The following is a 25,770-nucleotide window of genomic DNA, read 5'->3' as shown; positions in this document are numbered from 1 at the left end:
TTTAAACTGAAGATAAAGAACCGATATCTACTACAGACAAACTTTTAAACTGAAGTTAAAAACCGATATCTACTACAAACAAACTTTTAAACTGAAGTTAAAGAACCGATATCTACTACAAACAAACTTTTAAACTGAAGTTAAAGAACCGATATCTACTACAGACAACTTTTAAACTGAAGTTAAAGAACCGATATCTACTACAGACAAACTTTTAAACTGAAGGTAAGGAACCGATAGCTACTACAGACAAGCTTTTAAACTGAAGGTAAAGAACCGATATCTACTACAGACAAACTTTTAAACTGAAGTTAAAGAACCGATATCTACTACGGACAAACTTTTAAACTGAAGGTAAAGAACCGATATCTACTATAGACAAACGTTTAAACTGAAGTTAAAAAACCGATATCTACTACAAACAAACTTTTGAACTGAAGGTAGAGAACCGATATCTACTACAGACAAACCTTTAAACTGAAGTTAAAAACCGATATCTACTACAGACAAACTTTTAAACTGAAGATAAAGAACCGATATCTACTACAGACAAACTTTTAAACTGAAGTTAAAAACCGATATCTACTACAAACAAACTTTTAAACTGAAGTTAAAGAACCGATATCTACTACAAACAAACTTTTAAACTGAAGTTAAAGAACCGATATCTACTACAAACAAACTTTTAAACTGAAGTTAAAGAACCGATATCTACTACAAACAAACTTTTAAACTGAAGTTAAAGAACCGATATCTACTACAGACAAACTTTTAAACTGAAGTTAAAGAACCGATATCTACTACAGACAAGCTTTTAAACTGAAGGTAAAGAACCGATATCTACTACAGACAAACTTTTAAACTGAAGTTAAAGAACCGATATCTACTACGGACAAACTTTTAAACTGAAGGTAAAGAACCGATATCTACTATAGACAAACGTTTAAACTGAAGTTAAAAAAACCGATATCTACTACAAACAAACTTTTGAACTGAAGTTAAAGAACCGATATCTACAACAGACAAATCTTCAGAGTAATGGACGGCAGTACTGTCTGTTTCAAACAACCCGACCAACAGACGAAAAGAATCGCTGTCTACTTCATGAATCGGTCATTACTGGTTTTCTGAATAATAGACAAGTTTTTAGTTCTTTATTTGATGTGTAATTATTTGTATTTATAAATGTACACATTGATTTACAAATCACGTGACATTAACTTTCTTCAAGACTGAACATTTTTAAGAACAAGGTATTTTTCTTGATATGACGGAACATACAGACAGACAGACGACAGCGAGAACTCGATTTTCACTAAAACCGGGTTCAAAAATTTCCTACACGCAGCTGGTACCATAAAAGTTGCATTATTAAGACATTTAAAGCTCGTGTTGTTCCCACGGGACACCACGTGTTATGAGATACGAACGACAGTGTTATGGATAAAAAATATTGATCTAACCGAAATGTTGGAGCTGCTAACTTGTGAGGAACTTTCCTACAATATATCCCTCTACCTACACGCAAACTGTATTCCCTTGACCCGTTTGGTTTCAGTTTTCTTTCATTTCGTCATTATAGGATTAAAAAGTTCGTTCCGTTTCACTTGTGGGAAACAAACAGAGGGACCACAGGATTTCTAGCCCTGAACCAGACGTCTTTCATGAAGTAACTCTATGAAGTACACCAACAATTTCTATGTAAATGTATGTTCGAGAAACAGTCCCACGTGCAAGGAAATTAGAAATCATGTTTTGTAAGGTGTTTTGATAGAGACAATGTTTTATTAGGTGTTTTGATAGAAACAATGTTTTATAAGGTGCTTTGATAGAAACAATGTTTTATAAGGTGCTTTAATAGAAACAATGTTTTATAAGGTGCTTTAATAGAAACAATGTTTTATAAAGTGTTTTGATATAAAGAATGTTTTATAAGGTGCTTTAATAGAAACAATGTTTTATAAGGTGCTTTGATATAAAGAATGTTTTATAAGGTGTTTTGATATAAACCATGCTTTATAAGGTGTTTTGATATAAACCATGTTTTATAAGGTGTTTTGATATAAACCATGCTTTATAAGGTGTTTTGATATAAACCATGTTTTATAAGGTGTTTTGATAGAAACAATGTTTTATAAGGTGCTTTAATAGAAACAATGTTTTATAAGGTGCTTTAATAGAAACAATGTTTTATAAGGTGTTTTGATATAAAGAATGTTTTATCAAAGTGTTTTAATATAAACAATGTTTTAGAAGGTGTTTTGATATAAACCATGTTTTATAAGGTGTTTTAATATAAACCATGTTTTATAAGGTGTTTTGATATAAACCATGTTTTATAAGGTGTTTTGATATAAACCATGTTTTATAAGGTGTTTTGATATAAACCATGTTTTAGAAGGTGTTTTCCAATTAAACGTTAAAGTCAAATATCTTTATGTGAATATCTTTATAGATAGTGTTGTTATATCGAGAGTGGATTAACTTTTATAAGAATTCAATTTTATGACCCTGAACGTGACTCTCGAGGAAATTCGCAGTCTTCAACGTGATATTATTTAATACGGTTGAACTCCGGCCTCACAATTAGCCTTTAAACTCAGTACCATAACGATAACAATCTTATAATGTTGACCTCCACTCTCAAGGTTATCTTCCTTATTTAAGTTCTAGTTATATTACATAATAACTACTGACAGCCATACATTAATATGTATGCTTCACGCGCTCTATTACCTAGTTTTATTTATCTAATGATTATCGGGAACGTTGACTATTTGGCCTTAAATCGGTTTCAAACAGGAACTTGGGAAACCATTAGTTCACGTGACAGAAGTTTTGTTATCGAAACTCAAATCCGTTGATTAAAGTTTCAAACCTCGGCACCACCCAAGGAACGCTCACCGAGGGCAAGTTCCTTACACTTTTATTTGAACTTAAAAGTCGATCTTCTTTTGTTTCGTAGTCACGAGAACCATTGCGTTATTAGGTCTATTATGTTCCTACAGCACTTCAATGACAGATGTTATAACGGCGTGGTGGTGGTAATTACAAAGTGGTAGTTTAACCGCTGGTTTTCAAACTAGAATAAAAGCATTGTAATCCACTCGATGTCATGTCATGTGGTCAACGGGCATTTTGTGTTTGTTTGCGCTAAAACAGTTGATTTTAAGAACAAAAATATAAACGATGTTCTCTAAAACTATTACATTGTAGCAAGAAACGTCACTTTATGTACCAGAAGACACTGTGTATTCAAAATTACAGTTTAAACTTCTTAACGCTAGGTGGAATCATTTTAAAACATAATATTTTAATAATGGAATACATAATGATAACTTCATACAATATTAATTTATTTATAAAAATATATATAGTAATAAAGGAGAAGAATATGACAAGAAAGCATTATAAAACCGTGTGTTCTTGCGATGTAGTAAACTTACATATGTACTAATGAAATGTAACGAAGTTTAATAATAAAGGTTTATATCTTAATCTTCACCAATAACTGTATAAACATATTGATTGGGGGGTTAAACACGTGTGTATACTTTACTAGAAGTTACAACTTAAATATTCCTTTGACTTACTGTACTAGTAAGAAAAAGATGACTTTATTATAATGTGAAATTGTTTTAAACAATATATAAAAAATCACTTCTGTTTAGTAACATGTGGGAAATGAAAAGTTAGTGATAAAGTGTATCAGTTGTGAAAAGTTACTGATAAAGTGTATCAGTTGTGAGAAGTTACTGATAAAGTGTATCAGTTGTGAAAAGTTACTGATAAAGTGTATCAGTTGTGAGAAGTTACTGATAAAGTGTATCAGTTGTGAAAAGTCACTGATAAAGTGTATCAGTTGTGAAAAGTCACTGATAAAGTGTATCAGTTGTGAAAAGTCACTGATAAAGTGTATCAGTTGTGAAAAGTCACTGATAAAGTGTATCAGTTGTGAAAAGTCACTGATAAAGTGTATCAGTTGTGAAAAGTCACTGATAAAGTGTATCAGTTGTGAAAAGTCACTGATAAAGTGTATCAGTTGTGAAAAGTCACTGATAAAGTGTATCAGTTGTGAAAAGTCACTGATAAAGTGTATCAGTTGTGAAAAGTTAGTGATAAAGTGTATCAGTTGTGAGAAGTCACTGATAAAGTGTATCAGTTGTGAAAGTTACTGATAAAGTGTATCAGTTGTGAAAAGTTACTGATAAAGTGTATCAGTTGTGAAAAGTTACTGATAAAGTGTATCAGTTGTGAGAAGTTACTGATAAAGTGTATCAGTTGTGAGAAGTTACTGATAAAGTGTATCAGTTGTGAGAAGTTACTGATAAAGTGTATCAGTTGTGAGAAGTTACTGATAAAGTGTATCAGTTGTGAGAAGTTACTGATAAAGTGTATGACATATTAGTACATGTAGTAACTATATTAGGGACATATTGATACATGTAATAACTGTACTCTAACTAACATTAGTTAAATACCTAGTAATACACTGCACATTTTAAACTGAATATCAGTGCTCTATAAACATGTAAAGATGTTTGGTCGTACCACGGTAATTTATGATAAGCCTATCACACGTTCCTGATATAATAACAAGTTATCATAAACCTATTACATCTTCCTCATGTAGTAACAAGTTATCATGAACCTGTAACATCTTCTTGATGTAGTAACAAGTTATCATGAACCTGTCACATCTTCTTGATGTAGTAATAAGTTATCATGAACCACCTTTCTGATGTAGTAACAAGTTATCATAAACATGTGAATATTTGTGAAATTAAATGATCGATTATAGTTTAAAATAATCGCGTATTGTTATAATTTATTCAGAACAGTACGGTTATTACTAAGCATTTATAAACAAAAATACGGCAGTAACTTTTCTTTCAAAATACCGGTACAGTTAAAAATTATCTGAAAGTGTGACGTCAAAATATAAAGATATACCCTCTAAAGAAACGCTTGTCCACATTTTCATGTTCACGTTACTGCTTGTTACGTCCACAGTAGAAATGACCAGTTATCCACTTTCATACTAAATCGTTAAATGTACCTTGGTTCTGGTATCACAGCTTTATGTTGTTCACTTGCTTATTTCATTTTGACGGTTTTTTGTGTTTCCTTTTGCCAATGTAAATTATTTTGTTCAGAAATCATTTCTTTATTTTCGAACTCCAACATCTTTGACTTATGTGGGGTTATAGACGTGAGAAAGATGAGAAGATTATACGTCATGAAACTGTAATTCACACATTTATGTATATTCTCTACCTAAATATTAGCCCTCCTCCGCTCCTACAGCGGTAGGTCTACAGATTTAGAACGCTAAAATCAGGGGTTCGATTCCCCTTGCTGGATTCAGCAGATAGCCCGTTTGCTACTGACATTGGGGAAGTTTTAACCATCATTTTTGTATGTTTCAAAACGTTAAGTTCTGTTATTACAAATCTGACAGATATTTGATTAAATACGTTTTCCATTCAGTAAAATGAAATGGTTTTATTTTGAATGTGTTGGTTAAAACATTGAGGCGTTTTGATGACAGGTTACAAAAACAGCAATTACCCTTTGTTCAGAACAGATAGAGTAAATTTTAATGTTATGTCCTTTTAAAATTAATTAACAGTAGTATTCCCCACGAGAGACGATTCGAACCAGGGATATTGGAGGACAGGATAGCTGTTCCCTCCGGCAACATGCCCTTCCCTTTATCGGGATAAAAATGTGGCTTTGCTATAAGAAAACACACACACACACACACGCTTTTCCACTCCACGCCCTTAACATGATTAGTTTTAACCTACTGGCTGTGGAGAACATTTCAAACTGGTATTATTAAAACACACGAGAAGTATTCATATATGTACTTAGGTTGCCAAACTCTATTAATATCTATTAGAAAACATCTATATCTTTCATGTATACGTTTTGAGTCTCATAAATAGAAATCGAGTGATACGTTTACAGCTTTTGAACTTTAATATAAAACAAATGATGTTTTTAATATCATGTAAGTGCGTTTTGTTCAACGTAGAAACAAAGGTAATTCACCATTTGAAACAGTTGTGGTTATATCCTTGATTCGGGTCCCGTATGTAGAGTAACTATCAGACGTAAGGTCCTGTATGTAGAGTAACTATCAGACGTAAGGTCCTGTATATACAGTAACTATCAGACGTAAGGACCTGTATATAGAGTAACTATCAGACGTAAGGTCCTGTATATAGAGTAACTATCAGACGTAAGGACCTGTATATAGAGTAACTATCAGACGTAAGGACCTGTATATAGAGTAACTATCAGACGTAAGGTCCTGTATGTAAGGTAACTATCAGACGTAAGGTCCCGTATATAGAGTAATTATAGTGGTACTCATTTTGTAGTTTCAAAGAAGGCAATATTGTTTGTCTGTACACTTTGTAAACAACAATGAAATTATAACACATGCTTTAGAAACAACAATAAAGATATAACATATCTTTCACGGACAACTGTAGAGATATAACACATTTTTCACAGACAACTGTGAATAAATACATCTTTTACATACAACGGTAAAGTTATAACATCTTTTACTGGTAACACTACAGCTATTGCATACATTTCATGGACTTACGAGTTATGTATGGAAACGTACATATGAAGAATATTTATATTGTGAGATGTAACAAGCAGAACTGAGTTATGCCCAGCATGGCCAGGTGGCTAAGGCAGAACTGAGTTATACCCAGCATGGCCAGGTGGCTTAGGCACTCGAGTCGTAATCCGAGGGTCGCGGGTTCCAACCCCTGTCACACCAAACATGCTCGCCCTTTTAGCCGTGGGGCATTATAATGTGACGGGCAATCCCACTATTCGTTGGTAAAAGAGTAGCCCAAGAGTTGGCGGTGGGTGGTGATGACAAGCTGCCTTCTCTCTAGTCTTACACTGCTAAATTAGGAACGGCTAGTGCAGATAGTCCTAGTGCAGCTTTTCGCGAAATTAAAAACAAACAAACAAACAAACAAGAATTGAGTTATTTTCACTGTGAAGAGACAAACAAGAATTGAGTTATCTTCACTGTGAAGAGACAAACAAGAACTGAGTTATCTTCACTGTGAAGAGACAAACAAGAATTGAGTTATCTTCACTGTGAAGAGACAAACAAGAATTGAGTTATCTTCACTGTGAAGAGACAAACAAGAATTGAGTTATCTTCACTGTGAAGAGACAAACAAGAACTGAGTTATCTTCACTGTGAAGAGACAAACAAGAATTGAGTTATCTTCACTGTGAAGAGACAAACAAGAATTGAGTTATCTTCACTGTGAAGAGACAAACAAGAACTGAGTTATCTTCACTGTGAAGAGACAAACAAGAATTGAGTTATCTCCACTGTGAAGAGACAAACAAGAACTGAGTTATCTTCACTGTGAAGAGACAAACAAGAATTGAGTTATCTTCACTGTGAAGAGACAAACAAGAACTGAGTTATCTTCACTGTGAAGAGACAAACAAGAATTGAGTTATCTTCACTGTGAAGAGACAAACAAGAATTGAGTTATCTTCACCGTGAAGAGACAAACAAGAATTGAGTTATCTTCACTGTGAAGAGACAAACGGTCCACGAACATATTCTTCTGTAGTAACGCGTATCAGAACATATGCTGAAATTTTACAATAATAATTACAATATTATTGTAATAAATACAATAAGTAATGAGCAAAAGTCAAGCAGCAAAACGCGTTTTTTTCGACCGCTCCGCAGTAATTCTTTAGATGGCCTTTAACCCGAGAACACCTGACGAGATTAGGCCTACATAACAATGTTACCACGTAACAAAGCAGAAATGTCGTATCTAAAGCTTCGTGTACCATGTCTATAACATGTGGCCAATTTAATTATCAATACTTAAGAAATTTAATGTTATATATTAAATGTATCTGACACTATAAATAACTAAAATACATATTAATTTTTTTTAGATTTAATACTGTGAGTTATCGCAAGTAAGAGGAACACGTATAAGCTTACATCTTATTTAATATACATGTCAAGGTCCAGCTGTACACATGACAACAGTATGAGCATATGACCATTGGTGTACCCGATCTAGATATGGTCTTCTCAAGGTCCAGCTTGTACACATGACAACAGTATGAGCATATGATCATTGGTGTACCCGATCTAGATATGGTCTTGTCAAGGTCCAGCTGTACACATGACAACAGTATGAGCATATGACCATTGGTGTACCTGATCTAGATATGGTCTTGTCAAGTTCCAGATGAACACAGAACAATACTGTGTGAACGTATGACCACTGGTGTACCCGATCTAGATATGGTCTTGTCAAGTTCCAAATGAACACAGAACAATACTGTGTGAACATATGACCATTGGTGTACCCGATCTAGATATGGTCTTGTCAAGTTCCAGCTGTACACATGACAACAGTATGAGCATATGACCATTGGTGTACCTGATTTAGATATGGTCTTGTCAAGTTCCAGATGAACACAGAACAATACTGTGTGAACGTATGACCATTGGTGTACCTGATTTAGATATGGTCTTGTCAAGTTCCAGATGAACACAGAACAATACTGTGTGAACGTATGACCATTGGTGTACCTGATCTAGATATGGTCTTGTCAAGTTCCAGATGAACACAGAACAATACTGTGTGAACGTATGACCATTGGTGTACCCGATCTAGATATGGTCTTGTCAAGTTCCAAATGAACACAGAACAATACTGTGTGAACATATGACCATTGGTGTACCCGATCTAGATATGGTCTTGTCAAGTTCCAGCTGTACACATGACAACAGTATGAGCATATGACCATTGGTGTACCTGATCTAGATATGGTCTTGTCAAGTTCCAGATGAACACAGAACAATACTGTGTGAACGTATGACCATTGGTGTACCTGATCTAGATATGGTCTTGTCAAGTTCCAGATGAACACAGAACAATACTGTGTGAACGTATGACCATTGGTGTACCTGATCTAGATATGGTCTTGTCAAGTTCCAGATGAACACAGAACAATACTGTGTGAACGTATGACCATTGGTGTACCCGATCTAGATATGGTCTTGTCAAGTTCCAAATGAACACAGAACAACATTGTGTGAACGTATGACCACTGGTGTACCTGGTCTAGTTATGGTCTTCTCAAGTTCCAAAAGAACACAGAACACCACTGTGTGAATATATGACCACTACTGGTGTACCTGGTCTAGATATGGTCTTGTCAAGTTCCAGATGAACACAGAACAATACTGTGTGAACGTATGACCACTGGTGTACCTGGTCTAGTTATGGTCTTTTCAAGTTCCAAATGAACACGGAACAACATTGTGTGAACGCATGACCACTGGTGTACCTGGTCTAGCTTTGGTCTTGTCAAGTTCCAGCTTGTACACATGACAACAGTATGAGCATATGACCATTGGTGTACCCGATCTAGATATGGTCTTGTCAAGTTCCAAATGAACACAGAACAATGCTGTGTGAATATATGACCATTGGTGTACCTGATCTAGATATGGTCTTGTCAAGGTCCAGCTGTACACATGACATGTACACTAACGAACAGTTGTCGTTTAGCTGTTTGGAGCTGAGCACAGAGCTAGACAATGAGTTATCTGTGCTCTGCCCACCAGAAGTATTGAAATCTGCAGACATGCTGTTGTGCCACTGTGGAGAGACTAACCAACAGTAAGATTGATTGAACCATTATAACGTCCCAAGGCTAAAAGGGCTAGCATGTTCTGGAACGAGATTTCGAGCCATCAACCCCTTCAAATTGAGACCGAGGTGTCATAACCACTAGAGCGTGCCAGTCATTGTAGGATACATAACTCTGGTTTTCTCTTTAGACCGCATTAAAGAAATAGAACGTTTATTGTAGAAAGCTACCTGCTGTTTTCCCTTACGATCACGTTAAATATATATATCGTATAGGTTAGATACATAGATATAATTTTCCTTTCAAACCACGTTAAGAATATAACCTGGAATTTGTGGATTTTTTTTTAATTATCATACTTTTCCCCCAACGTCTGTTATTACCCTTTCTCACCAACCACCAAACTTCTAAGTCATTCTCACACACAAAAAACGTAAAACTCTCCACTTCACAAAACTGCAACTTCTGGCTGACAGTTTCTCATGAACGTTTCACAGTTTTAGTTAACTCATTAGCGGAGCGAATATAAGACATCACTGGCTGCCCTTAGTTATCTGCCAGGCCTGAGAGAATTTAAACCAAAATATCTGTCAGGGTTTTAAAGTATCATACCGTAAAGTTCGGTAAAACTTTCTTCAAATAAAAATAAGATAGACATGGAGTAAGACAGTCCATTAATAAACTGAAGTTCTAACAATCTTATGAGAGAGGCTTCGTCAACCTTCCTGGCAAACATTTAACAAGAAAATTAACTGAGTTTCATCATTACTACGATAACCCACTTATCAGGTACTTTATAACAAAATTAACTGAGTTTCATCATTACTACGATAACCCACATATCAGGTACTTTATAACAAAATTAACTGAGTTTCATCATTACTACGATAACCCACATATCAGGTACTTTATAACAAAATTAACTGAGTTTCATCATTACTACGATAACCCACTTATCAGGTACTTTATAACAAAATTAACTGAGTTTCATCATTACTACGATAACCCACTTATCAGGTACTTTATAACAAAATTAACTGAGTTTCATCATTACTATGATAACCCACATATCAGGTACTTTATAACAAAATTAACTGAGTTTCATCATTACTACGATAACCCACTTATCAGGTACTTTATAACAAAATTAACTGAGTTTATCATTACTACGATAACCCCCTTATCAGGTACTTTATAACAAAATTAACTGAGTTTCATCATTACTACGATAATCCACTTATCAGATAATTATAATCGATAACATAATTATCCATGTTTTGTCAGTGCTATGATAATCCACTTATAAGATAATCGATAACATAATTATCCATGTTTTGTCAGTGCTATGATAATCGATAACATAATTATCCATGTTTTGTCAGTTCTATGATAATCGATAACATAATTATCCATGTTTTGTCAGTGCTATGATAATCCACTTCTCAGATAATCGATAACATAATTATCCATGTTTTGTCAGTGCTATGATAATCCACTTCTCAGATAATCGATAACATAATTATCCATGTTTTGTCATTACTATGATAATACAAATGACACAATGGTATTATACATTTTCAGACTCCAAACATAACAGACTCCAAAACCACATAAAGTTGAAGATAATGAACTCCAAAACCACATAAACTTGAACATAATGAACTCCAAAACCACATAAAGTTCAACATAATGGACTCCAAAACCACATAAAGTTGAACATAACAGACTCCAAAACCACATAAAGTTGAACATAACAGACTCCAAAACCACATAAAGTTGAAAAATGGACTCCAAAACCCCATAAAATGGAGCATATGGATTAACCACAGACTCCAAAACCGCATAAAGTATATATAACATATGGATTAGCAACGGATTCCAAAACCACATAAAGTTGAGAATATATATTAGCCATGGACTCCAAGCAACACAACGTAGAGTAAATGAATTAGCCATGACTCCAAAACCATTAACTAGCAAAATAGATATGTCTCCTGACACCATTAACTAGCAAACTGGACATGTCTCCTGACACCATTAACTAGAAAACTGGACATGTCTCCTGACACCATTAACTAGAAAACTGGACATGTCTCCTAACGCCATTAACTAGAAAACTAAGCATGTCTTCTAACGCCATTAACTAGAAAACTAAGCATGTCTCCTAACACCAATAACTTGCTAAAAGTACGTAATATACAATCACATCTTGAAATCAATGATTGGTGTCTTGAGTAATGCGGCTGAAAAAAGAGCTGTTTTACTGTCAGGTTTTCAAGTCCAATGGACTTCTGGACTTCTGTTCTACTTGTCTAATTAACCGTCGTCCTCGTATTATGAGCAATCTTTAAAATATTTACCAAAAGGTTCACTCTTAGATTAATGTTGCGTAGTCCACATTTGTATTTAGTCCAGCAGACAAATGTGTGCATGTAGTTCACATCTGTATTTAGTCCAGTAGATAAATGTGTGTATCAGTTCATATCTGTATTTAGTCCAGTAGATAAATGTGTATTAGTTCACATCTGTATTTAGTCCAGTAGATAAATGTGTGTATCAGTTCATATCTGTATTCAGTTCAGTATATAAATGTTTATGTAGCCAACATCCGTGTATTAGTCCAGTAGATAAATGTTCATGTAGTTCACATCTGTATTAAATGTTCATGTAGTTCACATCTGTATTTAGTCCAGTAGATAAATGTGTGTAATTCATATCTGTATTTAGTCCAGTAGATACATGTGTGTATGTAGTCCACATCCGAATTTACGCCACTAGGTAAATTGTGTATGTAGCCCACATTCGTATTTTAGTCCAGAAGATAAACGTATGTAGCTCACATCTGTATTTAGGTCGGTAGATCAGATGATGTGTTTGTTAGACGAGTTTTATAACAATACCACGTGCATTCTTTATTTAATTCGTGTGGATTAGTGTGGGTCTGTGAAAATAACATATGATCCCTTATCAGGGTTAGTTTTTAATATTCAAGTGCACCTGCTTAAAATTAATTTTTCTGTCAACTTTAAGTATTAACATTACTATGAAATATCCTTCTAGGGTATACATGAAAAGAGCCATTATATTATCGCTAATTTTAGTTTGTAATCCAATAAATCAGTAACACTGGTGATTTAACACTAACATAATGAATCGCTGGTACGGTTGTTATTGTGAGTCGAGGTCTTTTATTCGATACTAAACAGGTGGCACCCCTCTCAACAACCCCTAACTTATATGTCGTCGCTTTCTTGCACTAATCCTAACAGGTATATTAGTTTTGTAATAATGAAATAACAACCTATTCTGATATTGTTTTGATAATCAGAGAACACTGAACATGTTTTATAATAATGAAATAACAAACTGCTGTGATATTGTTTTCATAATCAGAGAACATTGAACATGTTTTATAATGATGAAATAACAAACTGCTCTGATATTGTTTTCATAATCGGAGAACTTTGAACATGTTTTATAATAATGAAATAACAACCTGCTGTGATATTGTTTTCATAATCAGAGAACACTGAACATGTTTTATAATAATGAAATAACAACCTGCTGTGATATTGTTTTCATAATCAGAGAACACTGAACATGTTTTATAATAATGAAATAACAACCTGCTGTGATATTGTTTTCATAATCAGAGAACACTGAACATGTTTTATAATAATGAAATAACAACCTGCTGTGATATTGTTTTCATAATCAGAGAACACTGAACATGTTTTATAATAATGAAATAACAACCTGCTGTGATATTGTTTTCATAATCATAGAACACTGAACATGTTTTATAATAATGAAATAACAAACTGCTCTGATATTGTTTTCATAATCGGAGAACACTGAACATGTTTTATAATAATGAAATAACAAACTGCTCTGATATTGTTTTCATAATCAGAGAACATTGAACATGTTTTATAATAATGAAATAATAAACTGCTCTGATATTGTTTTCATAATCAGAGAACACTGAACATGTTTTATAATAATGAAATAACAAACTGCTCTGATATTGTTTTCATAATCAGAGAACATTGAACATGTTTTATAATAATGAAATAATAAACTGCTCTGATATTGTTTTCATAATCAGAGAACATTTGAAGTTGATATTTTGTGAGGAAGATACATGATTACAATCGACACTTTGCTAACGGCACAAGGAGAAATTCCCGGTTCCATTGCAATGGCGTCATGGGTCGGAAGATTCTCTTTCGTGATTAACTTCTACTTTCATGATGAGATCGTAACTCTTGATTGGCTTACAGTTGTTATTCTAAACGCTCTACTTTGTAATTATTTACTTTTTGGGAAACTCTGACACAACACTGTTCAAACGTCTCTCTGGAAGAAGATTCTTCAGGGGTGAAAGGTAACAGCATGAGTCACAAAACTATTCTCGACAGTTCTGTCGAATGTAGGACATCAATAATGATGTCCTATCAATGTGTTTTAATATAAACCATGTTTTATAAGGTGTTTTGATATAAACCATGTTTTATAAGGTGTTTTGATATAAACCATGTTTTATAAGGTGTTTTGATATAAACCATGTTTTAGAAGGTGTTTTCCAATTAAACGTTAAAGTCAAATATCTTTATGTGAATATCTTTATAGATAGTGTTGTTATATCGAGAGTGGATTAACTTTTATAAGAATTCAATTTTATGACCCTGAACGTGACTCTCGAGGAAATTCGCAGTCTTCAACGTGATATTATTTAATACGGTTGAACTCCGGCCTCACAATTAGCCTTTAAACTCAGTACCATAACGATAACAATCTTATAATGTTGACCTCCACTCTCAAGGTTATCTTCCTTATTTAAGTTCTAGTTATATTACATAATAACTACTGACAGCCATACATTAATATGTATGCTTCACGCGCTCTATTACCTAGTTTTATTTATCTAATGATTATCGGGAACGTTGACTATTTGGCCTTAAATCGGTTTCAAACAGGAACTTGGGGAAACCATTAGTTCACGTGACAGAAGTTTTGTTATCGAAACTCAAATCCGTTGATTAAAGTTTCAAACCTCGGCACCACCCAAGGAACGCTCACCGAGGGCAAGTTCCTTACACTTTTTATTTGAACTTAAAAGTCGATCTTCTTTTTTGTTTCGTAGTCACGAGAACCATTGCGTTATTAGGTCTATTATGTTCCTACAGCACTTCAATGACAGATGTTATAACGGCGTGGTGGTGGTAATTACAAAAGTGGTAGTTTAACCGCTGGTTTTCAAACTAGAATAAAAGCATTGTAATCCACTCGATGTCATGTCATGTGGTCAACGGGCATTTTGTGTTTGTTTGCGCTAAAACAGTTGATTTTAAGAACAAAAATATAAACGATGTTCTCTAAAACTATTACATTGTAGCAAGAAACGTCACTTTATGTACCAGAAGACACTGTGTATTCAAAATTACAGTTTAAACTTCTTAACGCTAGGTGGAATCATTTTAAAACATAATATTTTAATAATGGAATACATAATGATAACTTCATACAATATTAATTTATTTATAAAAATATATATAGTAATAAAGGAGAAGAATATGACAAGAAAGCATTATAAAACCGTGTGTTCTTGCGATGTAGTAAACTTACATATGTACTAATGAAATGTAACGAAGTTTAATAATAAAGGTTTATATCTTAATCTTCACCAATAACTGTATAAACATATTGATTGGGGGGTTAAACACGTGTGTATACTTTACTAGAAGTTACAACTTAAATATTCCTTTGACTTACTGTACTAGTAAGAAAAGATGACTTTATTATAATGTGAAATTGTTTTAAACAATATATAAAAATCACTTCTGTTTAGTAACATGTGGGAAATGAAAAGTTAGTGATAAAGTGTATCAGTTGTGAAAAGTTACTGATAAAGTGTATCAGTTGTGAGAAGTTACTGATAAAGTGTATCAGTTGTGAAAAGTTACTGATAAAGTGTATCAGTTGTGAGAAGTTACTGATAAAGTGTATCAGTTGTGAAAAGTCACTGATAAAGTGTATCAGTTGTGAAAAGTCACTGATAAAGTGTATCAGTTGTGAAAAGTCACTGATAAAGTGTATCAGTTGTGAAAAGTCACTGATAAAGTGTATCAGTTGTGAAAAGTCACTGATAAAGTGTATCAGTTGTGAAAAGTCACTGATAAAGTGTATCAGTTGTGAAAAGTTAGTGATAAAGTGTATCAGTTGTGAGAAGTCACTGATAAAGTGTATCAGTTGTGAAAAGTTACTGATAAAGTGTATCAGTTGTGAAAAGTTACTGATAAAGTGTATCAGTTGTGAGAAGTTACTGATAAAGTGTATCAGTTGTGAGAAGTTACTGATAAAGTGTATCAGTTGTGAGAAGTTACTGATAAAGTGTATCAGTTGTGAGAAGTTACTGATAAAGTGTATCAGTTGTGAGAAGTTACTGATAAAGTGTATCAGTTCTGAGAAGTTACTGATAAAGTGTATGACATATTAGTACGTGTAGTAACTATATTAGGGACATATTGATACATGTAATAACTGTACTCTAACTAACATTAGTTAAATACCTAGTAATACACTGCACATTTTAAACTGAATATCAGTGCTCTATAAACATGTAAAGATGTTTGGTCGTACCACGGTAATTTATGATAAACCTATCACACGTTCCTGATATAATAAGTTATCATAAACCTATTACATCTTCCTCATGTAGTAACAAGTTATCATGAACCTGTCACATCTTCTTGATGTAGTAACAAGTTATCATGAACCTGTCACATCTTCTTGATGTAGTAATAAGTTATCATGAACCACCTTTCTGGTGTAGTAACAAGTTATCATAAACATGTGAATATTTGTGAAATTAAATGATCGATTATAGTTTAAAATAATCGTGTATTGTTATAATTTATTCAGAACAGTACGGTTATTACTAAGCATTTATAAACAAAAATACGGCAGTAACTTTTCTTTCAAAATACCGGTACAGTTAAAAATTATCTGAAAGTGTGACGTCAAAATATAAAGACATACCCTCTAAAGAAACGCTTGTCCACATTTTCATGTTCACGTTACTGCTTGTTACGTCCACAGTAGAAATGACCAGTTATCCACTTTCATACTAAATCGTTAAATGTACCTTGGTTCTGCTATCACAGCTGTATGTTGTTCACTTGCTTATTTCATTTTGACGGTTTTTTGTGTTTCCTTTTGCCAATGTAAATTATTTTGTTCAGAAATCATTTCTTTATTTTCGAACTCCAACATCTTTGACTTATGTGGGGTTATAGACGTGAGAAAGATGAGAAGATTATACGTCATGAAACTGTAATTCACACATTTATGTATATTCTCTACCTAAATATTAGCCCTCCTCCGCTCCTACAGCGGTAGGTCTACAGATTTAGAACGCTAAAATCAGGGGTTCGATTCCCCTTGCTGGATTCAGCAGATAGCCCGTTTGCTACTGACATTGGGGAAGTTTTAACCATCATTTTTGTATGTTTCAAAACGTTAAGTTCTGTTAATACAAATCTGACAGATATTTGATTAAATACGTTTTCCATTCAGTAAAATGAAATGGTTTTATTTTGAATGTGTTGGTTAAAACATTGAGGCGTTTTGATGACAGGTTACAAAAACAGCAATTACCCTTTGTTCAGAACAGACAGAGTAAATTTTAATGTTATGCCCTTTTAAAATTAATTAACAGTAGTATTCCCCACGAGAGACGATTCGAACCAGGGATATTGGAGGACAGGATAGCTGTACCCTCCGGCATCATGCCCTTCCCTTTATCGGGATAAAAGTGTGGCTTTGCTATAAGAAAACACACACACACACACGCCTTTCCACTCCACGCCCTTAACATGATTAGTTTTAACCTACTGGCTGTGGAGAACATTTCAAACTGGTATTATCAAAACACACGAGAAGTATTCATATATGTACTTAGGTTGCCAAACTCTATTAATATCTATTAGAAAACATCTATATCTTTCATGTATACGTTTTGAGTCTCATAAATAGAAATCGAGTGATACGTTTACAGCTTTTGAACTTTAATATAAAACAAATGATGTTTTTAATATCATGTAAGTGCGTTTTGTTCAACGTAGAAACAAAGGTAATTCACCATTTGAAACAGTTGTGGTTATATCCTTGATTCGGGTCCCGTATGTAGAGTAACTATCAGACGTAAGGTCCTGTATGTAGAGTAACTATCAGACGTAAGGTCCCGTATGTAGAGTAACTATCAGACGTAAGGTCAAGTATGTAGAGTAACTATCAGACGTAAGGTCCTGTATGTAGAGTAACTATCAGACGTAAGGTCCTGTATGTAGAGTAACTATCAGACGTAAGGTCCTGTATGTAGAGTAACTATCAGACGTAAGGTCCCGTATGTAGAGTAACTATCAGACGTAAGGTCCTGTATGTAGAGTAAGTATCAGACGTAAGGTTCTGTATGTAGAGTAAGTATCAGACGTAAGGTCAAGTATGTAGAGTAACTATCAGACGTAAAGTCAAGTATGTAGAGTAACTATCAGACGTAAGGTCCTGTATGTAGAGTAACTATCAGACGTAAGGTCCTGTATGTAGAGTAACTATCAGACGTAAGGTCATGTATGTAGAGTAACTATCAGACGTAAGGTCCTGTATGTAGAGAAACTATCAGACGTAAGGTCCTGTATGTAAGGTAACTATCAGACGTAAGGTCCCGTATATAGAGTAATTATAGTGGTACTCATTTTGTAGTTTCAAAGAAGGCAATATTGTTTGTCTGTACACTTTGTAAACAACAATGAAATTATAACACATGCTTTAGAAACAACAATAAAGATATAACACATGCTTTAGAAACAACAATAAAGATATAACACATGCTTTAGAAACAACAATAAAGATATAACACATCTTTCACGGACAACTGTGAATAAATACATCTTTTACATACAACGGTAAAGTTATAACATCTTTTACTGGTAACACTACAGCTATTGCATACATTTCATGGACTTACGAGTTATGTATGGAAACGTACATATGAAGAATATTTATATTGTGAGATGTAACAAGCAAAACTGAGTTATGCCCAGCATGGCCAGGTGGCTAAGGCAGAACTGAGTTATACCCAGCATGGCCAGGTGGCTTAGGCACTCGAGTCGTAATCCGAGGGTCGCGGGTTTCAACCCCTGTCACACCAAACATACTTGCCCTTTCAACCTTGAGGACGTTATAAAGTTACGGTCAATCCCACTATTCGTTAGTAAAAGAGTAGCCCAAGAGTTGGCGTTGGATGGTGATGACAAGCTGCCTTCTCTCTAGTCTTACACTGTTAAATTTGGAACGGCTAGTGCAGATAGTCCTAGTGCAGCTTTTCGCGAAATTAAAAACAAACAAACAAACAAACAAACAAGAATTGAGTTATTTTCACTGTGAAGAGACAAACAAGAACTGAGTTATCTTCACTGTGAAGAGACAAACAAGAACTGAGTTATCTTCACTGTGAAGAGACAAACAAGAATTGAGTTATCTTCACTGTGAAGAGACAAACAAGAACTGGGTTATCTTCACTGTGAAGAGACAAACAAGAATTGAGTTATCTTCACTGTGAAGAGACAAACAAGAACTGAGTTATCTCCACTGTGAAGAGACAAACAAGAACTGAGTTATCTTCACTGTGAAGAGACAAACAAGAATTGAGTTATCTTCACTGTGAAGAGACAAACAAGAATTGAGTTATCTTCACTGTGAAGAGACAAACAAGAATTGAGTTATCTTCACTGTGAAGAGACAAACAAGAATTGAGTTATCTTCACTGTGAAGAGACAAACAAGAACTGAGTTATCTTCACTGTGAAGAGACAAACAAGAATTGAGTTATCTTCACTGTGAAGAGACAAACAAGAATTGAGTTATCTTCACTGTGAAGAGACAAACAAGAACTGAGTTATCTTCACTGTGAAGAGACAAACAAGAACTGAGTTATCTTCACTGTGAAGAGACAAACAAGAATTGAGTTATCTCCACTGTGAAGAGACAAACAAGAATTGAGTTATCTTCACTGTGAAGAGACAAACAAGAATTGAGTTATCTTCACTGTGAAGAGACAAACAAGAATTGAGTTATCTTCAGTGTGAAGAGACAAACAAGAATTGAGTTATCTTCACCGTGAAGAGACAAACAAGAATTGAGTTATCTTCACCGTGAAGAGACAAACAAGAATTGAGTTATCTTCACTGTGAAGAGACAAACGGTCCACGAACATATTCTTCTGTAGTAACGCGTATCAGAACATATGCTGAAATTTTACAATAATAATTACAATATTATTGTAATAAATACAATAAGTCATGAGCAAAAGTCAAGCAGCTAAACGCGTTTTTTTTCGACCGCTCCGCAGTAATTCTTTAGATGGCCTTTAACCCGAGAACACCTGACGAGATTAGGCCTACATAACAATGTTACCACGTAACGAAGCAGAAATGTCGTATCTAAAGCTTCGTGTACCATGTCTATAACATGTGGCCAATTTAATTATCAATACTTAAGAAATTTAATGTTATATATTTAATGTATCTAACACTATAAATAACTAAAATACATATTAATTTTTTTTAGATTTAATACTGTGAGTTATCGCAAGTAAGAGGAACACGTATATGCTTACATCTTATTTAATATACATGTCAAGGTCCAGCTTGTACACATGACAACAGTATGAGCATATGACCATTGGTGTACCCGATCTAGATATGGTCTTGTCAAGTTCCAAATGAACACAAAACAACATTGTGTGAACGTATGACCACTGGTGTACCTGGTCTAGCTTTGGTCTTCTCAAGTTCTAAATGAACACAGAACAATACTGTGTGAACATATGACCACTGGTGTACCTGGTCTAGTTATGGTCTTTTCAAGTTCCAAATGAACACAGAACAATACTGTGTGAACATATGACCACTGGTGTACCTGGTCTAGTTATGGTCTTCTCAAGTTCCAAAAGAACACAGAACACCACTGTGTGAATATATGACCACTACTGGTGTACCTGGTCTAGTTATGGTCTTGTCAAGTTCCAGATGAACACAGAACAATACTGTGTGAACGTATGACCACTGGTGTACCTGGTCTAGTTATGGTCGTCTTAATCGTTTGAGAGTGACCTTGCTAAAGAAGGTCTGTCTAAAGGGAAAGGGATATAGGGACATAAACCAAAGGTAACCAGTGGGAAAATAACGTAATAAAAGCTGTCATAGAAGTTGGTAGTGTGTTAAATATATCTTTTGTGTCAAACAGTAGTGTTAGGTGAGAGCACACTAGTCCGACCATGTTGACTGTGTAATCTATACCAAGTCAACACCAATATTTCAGTACGAAGAATGTACGAGTTAAATAAAACTACAGCTTTGTAAGTTGAATATTTAGGTTTGTGTTAGTAAGGACAAAGTAAGTTTTTAATTTGTAAGTGTTATGTTAATTTATGAAATACATTTTCATAATGTATTTTTATATGCAAAATGGTGAAAGTTTGGTCAAAGTTTAGTTTAGTCAAATATATTACACTTACTACTGTAACGTATAACCTGTTTTTAATCCACTTACAAATAACTTACAACTTGGGCCCGGCATGGCCAAGCGTGTTAAGACGTGCGACTCGTAATCTGAGGGTCGCGGGTTCGCATCCCGGTCGCGCCAAACATGCTCGCCCTTTCAGCCGTGGGGGCGTTATAATGTGACGGTCAATCCCACTATTCGTTGATAAAAGAGTAGCCCAAGAGTTGGCGGTGGGTGGTGATGACTAGCTGCCTTCCCTCTAGTCTTACACTGCTAAATTAGGGATGACTAGCACAGATAGCCCTCGAGTAGCTTTGTGCGAAATTCCAAAACAAAGAAACAAACTTACAACTTTAACCCAACTACCGCGGACAACAGTCCAACTAATAAATATTTACTTAGAAATAGCCTACAACTGTAACTTAACTTCTGTCAACAGTCATATAGTATTAATTATTCACTTGAGCAAAACTCACAACTATAAAGTAGATATTGTATACAACTATAGAGTTATCAAATATTCATAAAAAAACATGTAATTATTAAACATTAACTTTGAATTTATGCTATTAAAAAATATTCACCACAAGAAGATGTAATGGAAAATATTCTAGCAGACTTTCAGTAAAAGATAGACTCATGAAAACTAAGTTATTTGATAAATTCTATGATAGAAACACTTCATTATTTATATAAGGTATTGTGCTTAAACTAAATTATTTGATAAATTCTATGATAGAAACACTTCATTATTTAGGTAACATAATGTGTTTAAATACGTTAGTTATTCATTCTGAAATCGTGAGCAGAATTCAAGGTTTAATAAAAGCTCGACTGGTAACATGAAAGACTTCCAGATGTCAGGCGGTACAATAACTAACTCTGAATTTGCTTGTAACACTTAGATACAAACTAGTCGCCTGTTGTAATTACGGTTATTAATTAATAAGTAAAAAAAGCAAACAAACAAAAACACGATTCACTTTCTGGCTATGAGCCAGATGTGAAACAGGAGGTCCGTCTTATCTAATTTCGAGCCCACGGGCTACGTTAAACAAGTACTTACAGAAAGCTGGGAGTGGTCCTGGGCCGAGCGGTAAATCTCCTGAGAGACCACGGTAGAGGAGTCCTGTGTCGCCATGGTGGACCAGCCCTGTCGGTGGTAGAAAAGGTCGGAAGAACGGCAAATGTCCAGAGGAAGTTGACCCTTCGGTAACATCTGAAGACGGAGCAGCTGGAACCGAGGTAGTGGCATGGGCTGCACCGCTGGAGCTTAAAGAGTGTCGCACGAGCTCGTTTAGCCGTCCTGAAGAAAAGGGAAAGAGTCTAGAAGTCAGATAACCACTGACCACTGATGGTATCGGGTGGCTACTGGTCACTGGCGTAAAAGCTGAAAGTCTGTCGACCTGGTCCGAATCAGGTTTGATCGGAGAAGGTACTAAGTCCTCACTTTTCTCAGGGGTGCTCGGAGGGGTTGCTCGGGGTCATAGATTTGTCCAGTGGAAGTGGCAATCGGGTTTCTGAGGAAGACACCATTGACGTAGACGACCCAGTACTTTTGTGGTCCGGAGATTCCATTTTGAAGGCTAATCTGCTCAACGGTAAAATGTTCTTACTACAAATCTCTCTTCACTGAGCTGTTGGAAGTGACCAAGTTCTAAACGTTCAGTGTCTGGTTGCAGCTAGGCTGCAAATCATTCTTTGAGATCTAGTGGAAAGTGCTGATTAAAAAGGTCCAGCCTTAGGAATGATGATGTGTAATGGTTGAACTGAACCAACGCTGGGGAGGCTAAGGGCTTAGTCCCCGACTGGGGTTGGTGATCCCACCGGAAGAGGGCAGGCCGAAAATCAGTGCGAGTTACTTAGCGGCTAGCTTGGGAGAAGAATTACGTGGCCACACAAAACCTCACCGTGATTTACTCGCTGATTGGCCACTAGTCAACAAACGCTGGGAGGGGGCACGTGCACGTGCAGCATCCGGGTATCGAGCAACGAAGATCGATGGAGTTTTATATAAGTGCACCACGTGAATTCACAAAAGAGAAAACCTTTGTTTAGGCCCATAAAAAGATGTGGAAAAGGTCTTTAAACAAGAATAAACTGAATAGGGTAATAAATGTTCGAGTTGAAAGTTGCGTATTTCATCCAGCCGCTAGGTGAGTTATTACTAAACACAGCCGCTAGGTGAGGTATTACTAAATACATGTAAACAACTGGTTAGTTAACAAACATTCGAAACCTATAACAAAGGGATGAATTTATTGTATTAAAACTTAGGATGTATTATGACCACTTTCATTATCTCGCATCACATCACGTGACCTTACAAAACAAGATAGCTGGCCGTAGTTTTAAACTGAATGTTTTATTTAGAAGAGTAGAAAAACATTTGCTGAATTATGAATGTTCAACATAAGATAACAAAGCTATATTAACTCAAGAAACTCTACTGTTAATAATAATAATAAAAAAAACGGATGTGATAAAATGGTCACTTTATGGACGAGATTACACTGACCAGAAATACTTTAATTATGTTGGACAATGTAACATATTTCGGTTATCAGTTTCCAAAAAGTGAATTTTAAATTTTTTATCACGCGATACACATTTAAAAAAAAAAAAAGAGTTTAGACTAATCTACTACGTGTAGGCTCTAGGGCACTTCATTATCCCCGCTTTGATAGCCCAGTGGTAACTTATGGGTTTGTAGACTAAAAACTGGGTTTCGATACCCGTGATGAGCAAAAAACAGATAGCCCGTTAAATAGCTTTGAACTTTACCAATAACAAAATATTAAAAAAGATTGAAAAATTCACACCACGAACAATTCCACTTTATTTTTCTAATTTATAAACAGATTTGATCCAAGTGTACATATCATAATAATGTTGGTTTCTAATTTATAAACAGATTTGATCCAAGTGTACATATCATAATAATGACGGTTTCTAATTTATAAACACATTTGATCCAAGTGTACATATCATAATAATGACGGTTTCTAATTTATAAACAGATTTGATCCAAGTGTACATATCATAATAATGTTGGTTTCTAATTTATAAACAGATTTGATCCAAGTGTACATATCATAATAATGACGGTTTCTAATTTATAAAGAGATTTGATCCAAGTGTACATATCATAATAATGATGGTTTCTAATTTATAAACAGATTTGATCCAAGTGTACATATCATAATAATGATGATTTCTAATTTATAAAGAGATTTGATCCAAGTGTACATATCATAATAATGTTGGTTTCTAATTTATAAAGAGATTTGATCCAAGTGTACATATCATAATAATATTGGTTTCTAATTTATAAAGAGATTTGATCCAAGTGTACATATCATAATAATGACGGTTTCTAATTTATAAACACATTTGATCCAAGTGTACATATCATAATAATGACGGTTTCTAATTTATAAACACATTTGATCCAAGTGTACATATCATAATAATGACGGTTTCTAATTTATAAACAGATTTGATCCAAGTGTACATATCATAATAATGATGGTTTCTAATTTATAAACACATTTGATCCAAGTGTACATATCATAATAATGACGGTTTCTAATTTATAAACAGATTTGATCCAAGTGTACATATCATAATAATGACGGTTTCTAATTCATAAACAGATTTGATCCAAGTGTACATATCATAATAATGACGGTTTCTAATTCATAAACAGATTTGATCCAAGTGTACATATCATAATAATGACGGTTTCTAATTTATAAACAGATTTGATCCATGTGTACATATCATAATAATGTTGGTTTGAAAATCATATTTTATTTTATTTTAATTTCCAAATGAAAACAAATCAATATTTCTTAATGCAAAACATTATTGAAACATCGATTATGAAAATACATTCAATAACCCTGACATTCATGACTGAACACCCGAAGCGTCAGAACTAACATTTGAATATGAAAGTTTTGAAGATTTTACTTACACAAACCTAGATGAGATTTTATCAAAGAAAGATTCGATTTTGTGCATTTTGTTCAGTATTGCTGAGAACCACTGACAAAAACTGTGTTTATTTTTTTAGGCACCAGGTGGGAGTCTGTAGAACTAGTAGCTGAATAGCTTTAAATCAGAAGCTTTCGGCTTTCGCTAAGAGCGGGCTCATTCTCATGTTATCTGCAAATAGCATTCCTTGCCATATATTCCCTCGAATAAGAACTCGTTACCTTATAAAAGGTGTTAGGCCGTGTTAACCGTTCTATATGATTGATGACATTACATGCCCTTATGTAAAGTTGGCACGCAACTTTGCAGGCTCAAAAGGAAACGCACATGGAAATCCAATGAATCCCGTAGTCCGTATTTTTGACAAAGAAAGCTTCGGAGATCCTGCACAGTTTGGTTTTCCCTCCTCCCTACCTCTCCCCAGCCTTTTGTTTCTAGTCTTGTCTGTTTCTGCTACACTAATGACTTAACGCACCAAGCCCCAGGTTCTACAGAGGTTCTGTGAGAGTCAGAGGGTTGG

The 25,770-nt window shown here is 34.6% G+C and overlaps 1 protein-coding gene across 1 annotated transcript in view; it reads right to left on the bottom strand.

Annotated features, from left to right (window-relative positions):
* LOC143242302 (uncharacterized) overlaps positions 1–25,770 on the bottom strand; it is a 55,715-nt gene that overhangs the window by 12,296 nt on the left and 17,649 nt on the right. The window contains exon 2 of the mRNA XM_076485664.1: positions 22,318–22,728. Coding sequence (XP_076341779.1) covers positions 22,318–22,728 — 411 coding nt within the window. The remainder of the gene's footprint in view (positions 1–22,317; positions 22,729–25,770) is intronic.

The sequence above is a fragment of the Tachypleus tridentatus genome, unplaced genomic scaffold (genome assembly GCF_004210375.1).
Source record: "Tachypleus tridentatus isolate NWPU-2018 unplaced genomic scaffold, ASM421037v1 Hic_cluster_2, whole genome shotgun sequence".
Taxonomy (NCBI): domain Eukaryota; kingdom Metazoa; phylum Arthropoda; class Merostomata; order Xiphosura; family Limulidae; genus Tachypleus; species Tachypleus tridentatus.
Note: the sequence above shows the minus strand (reverse complement) of the source record. Positions and strands in the feature narration are given on the sequence as shown.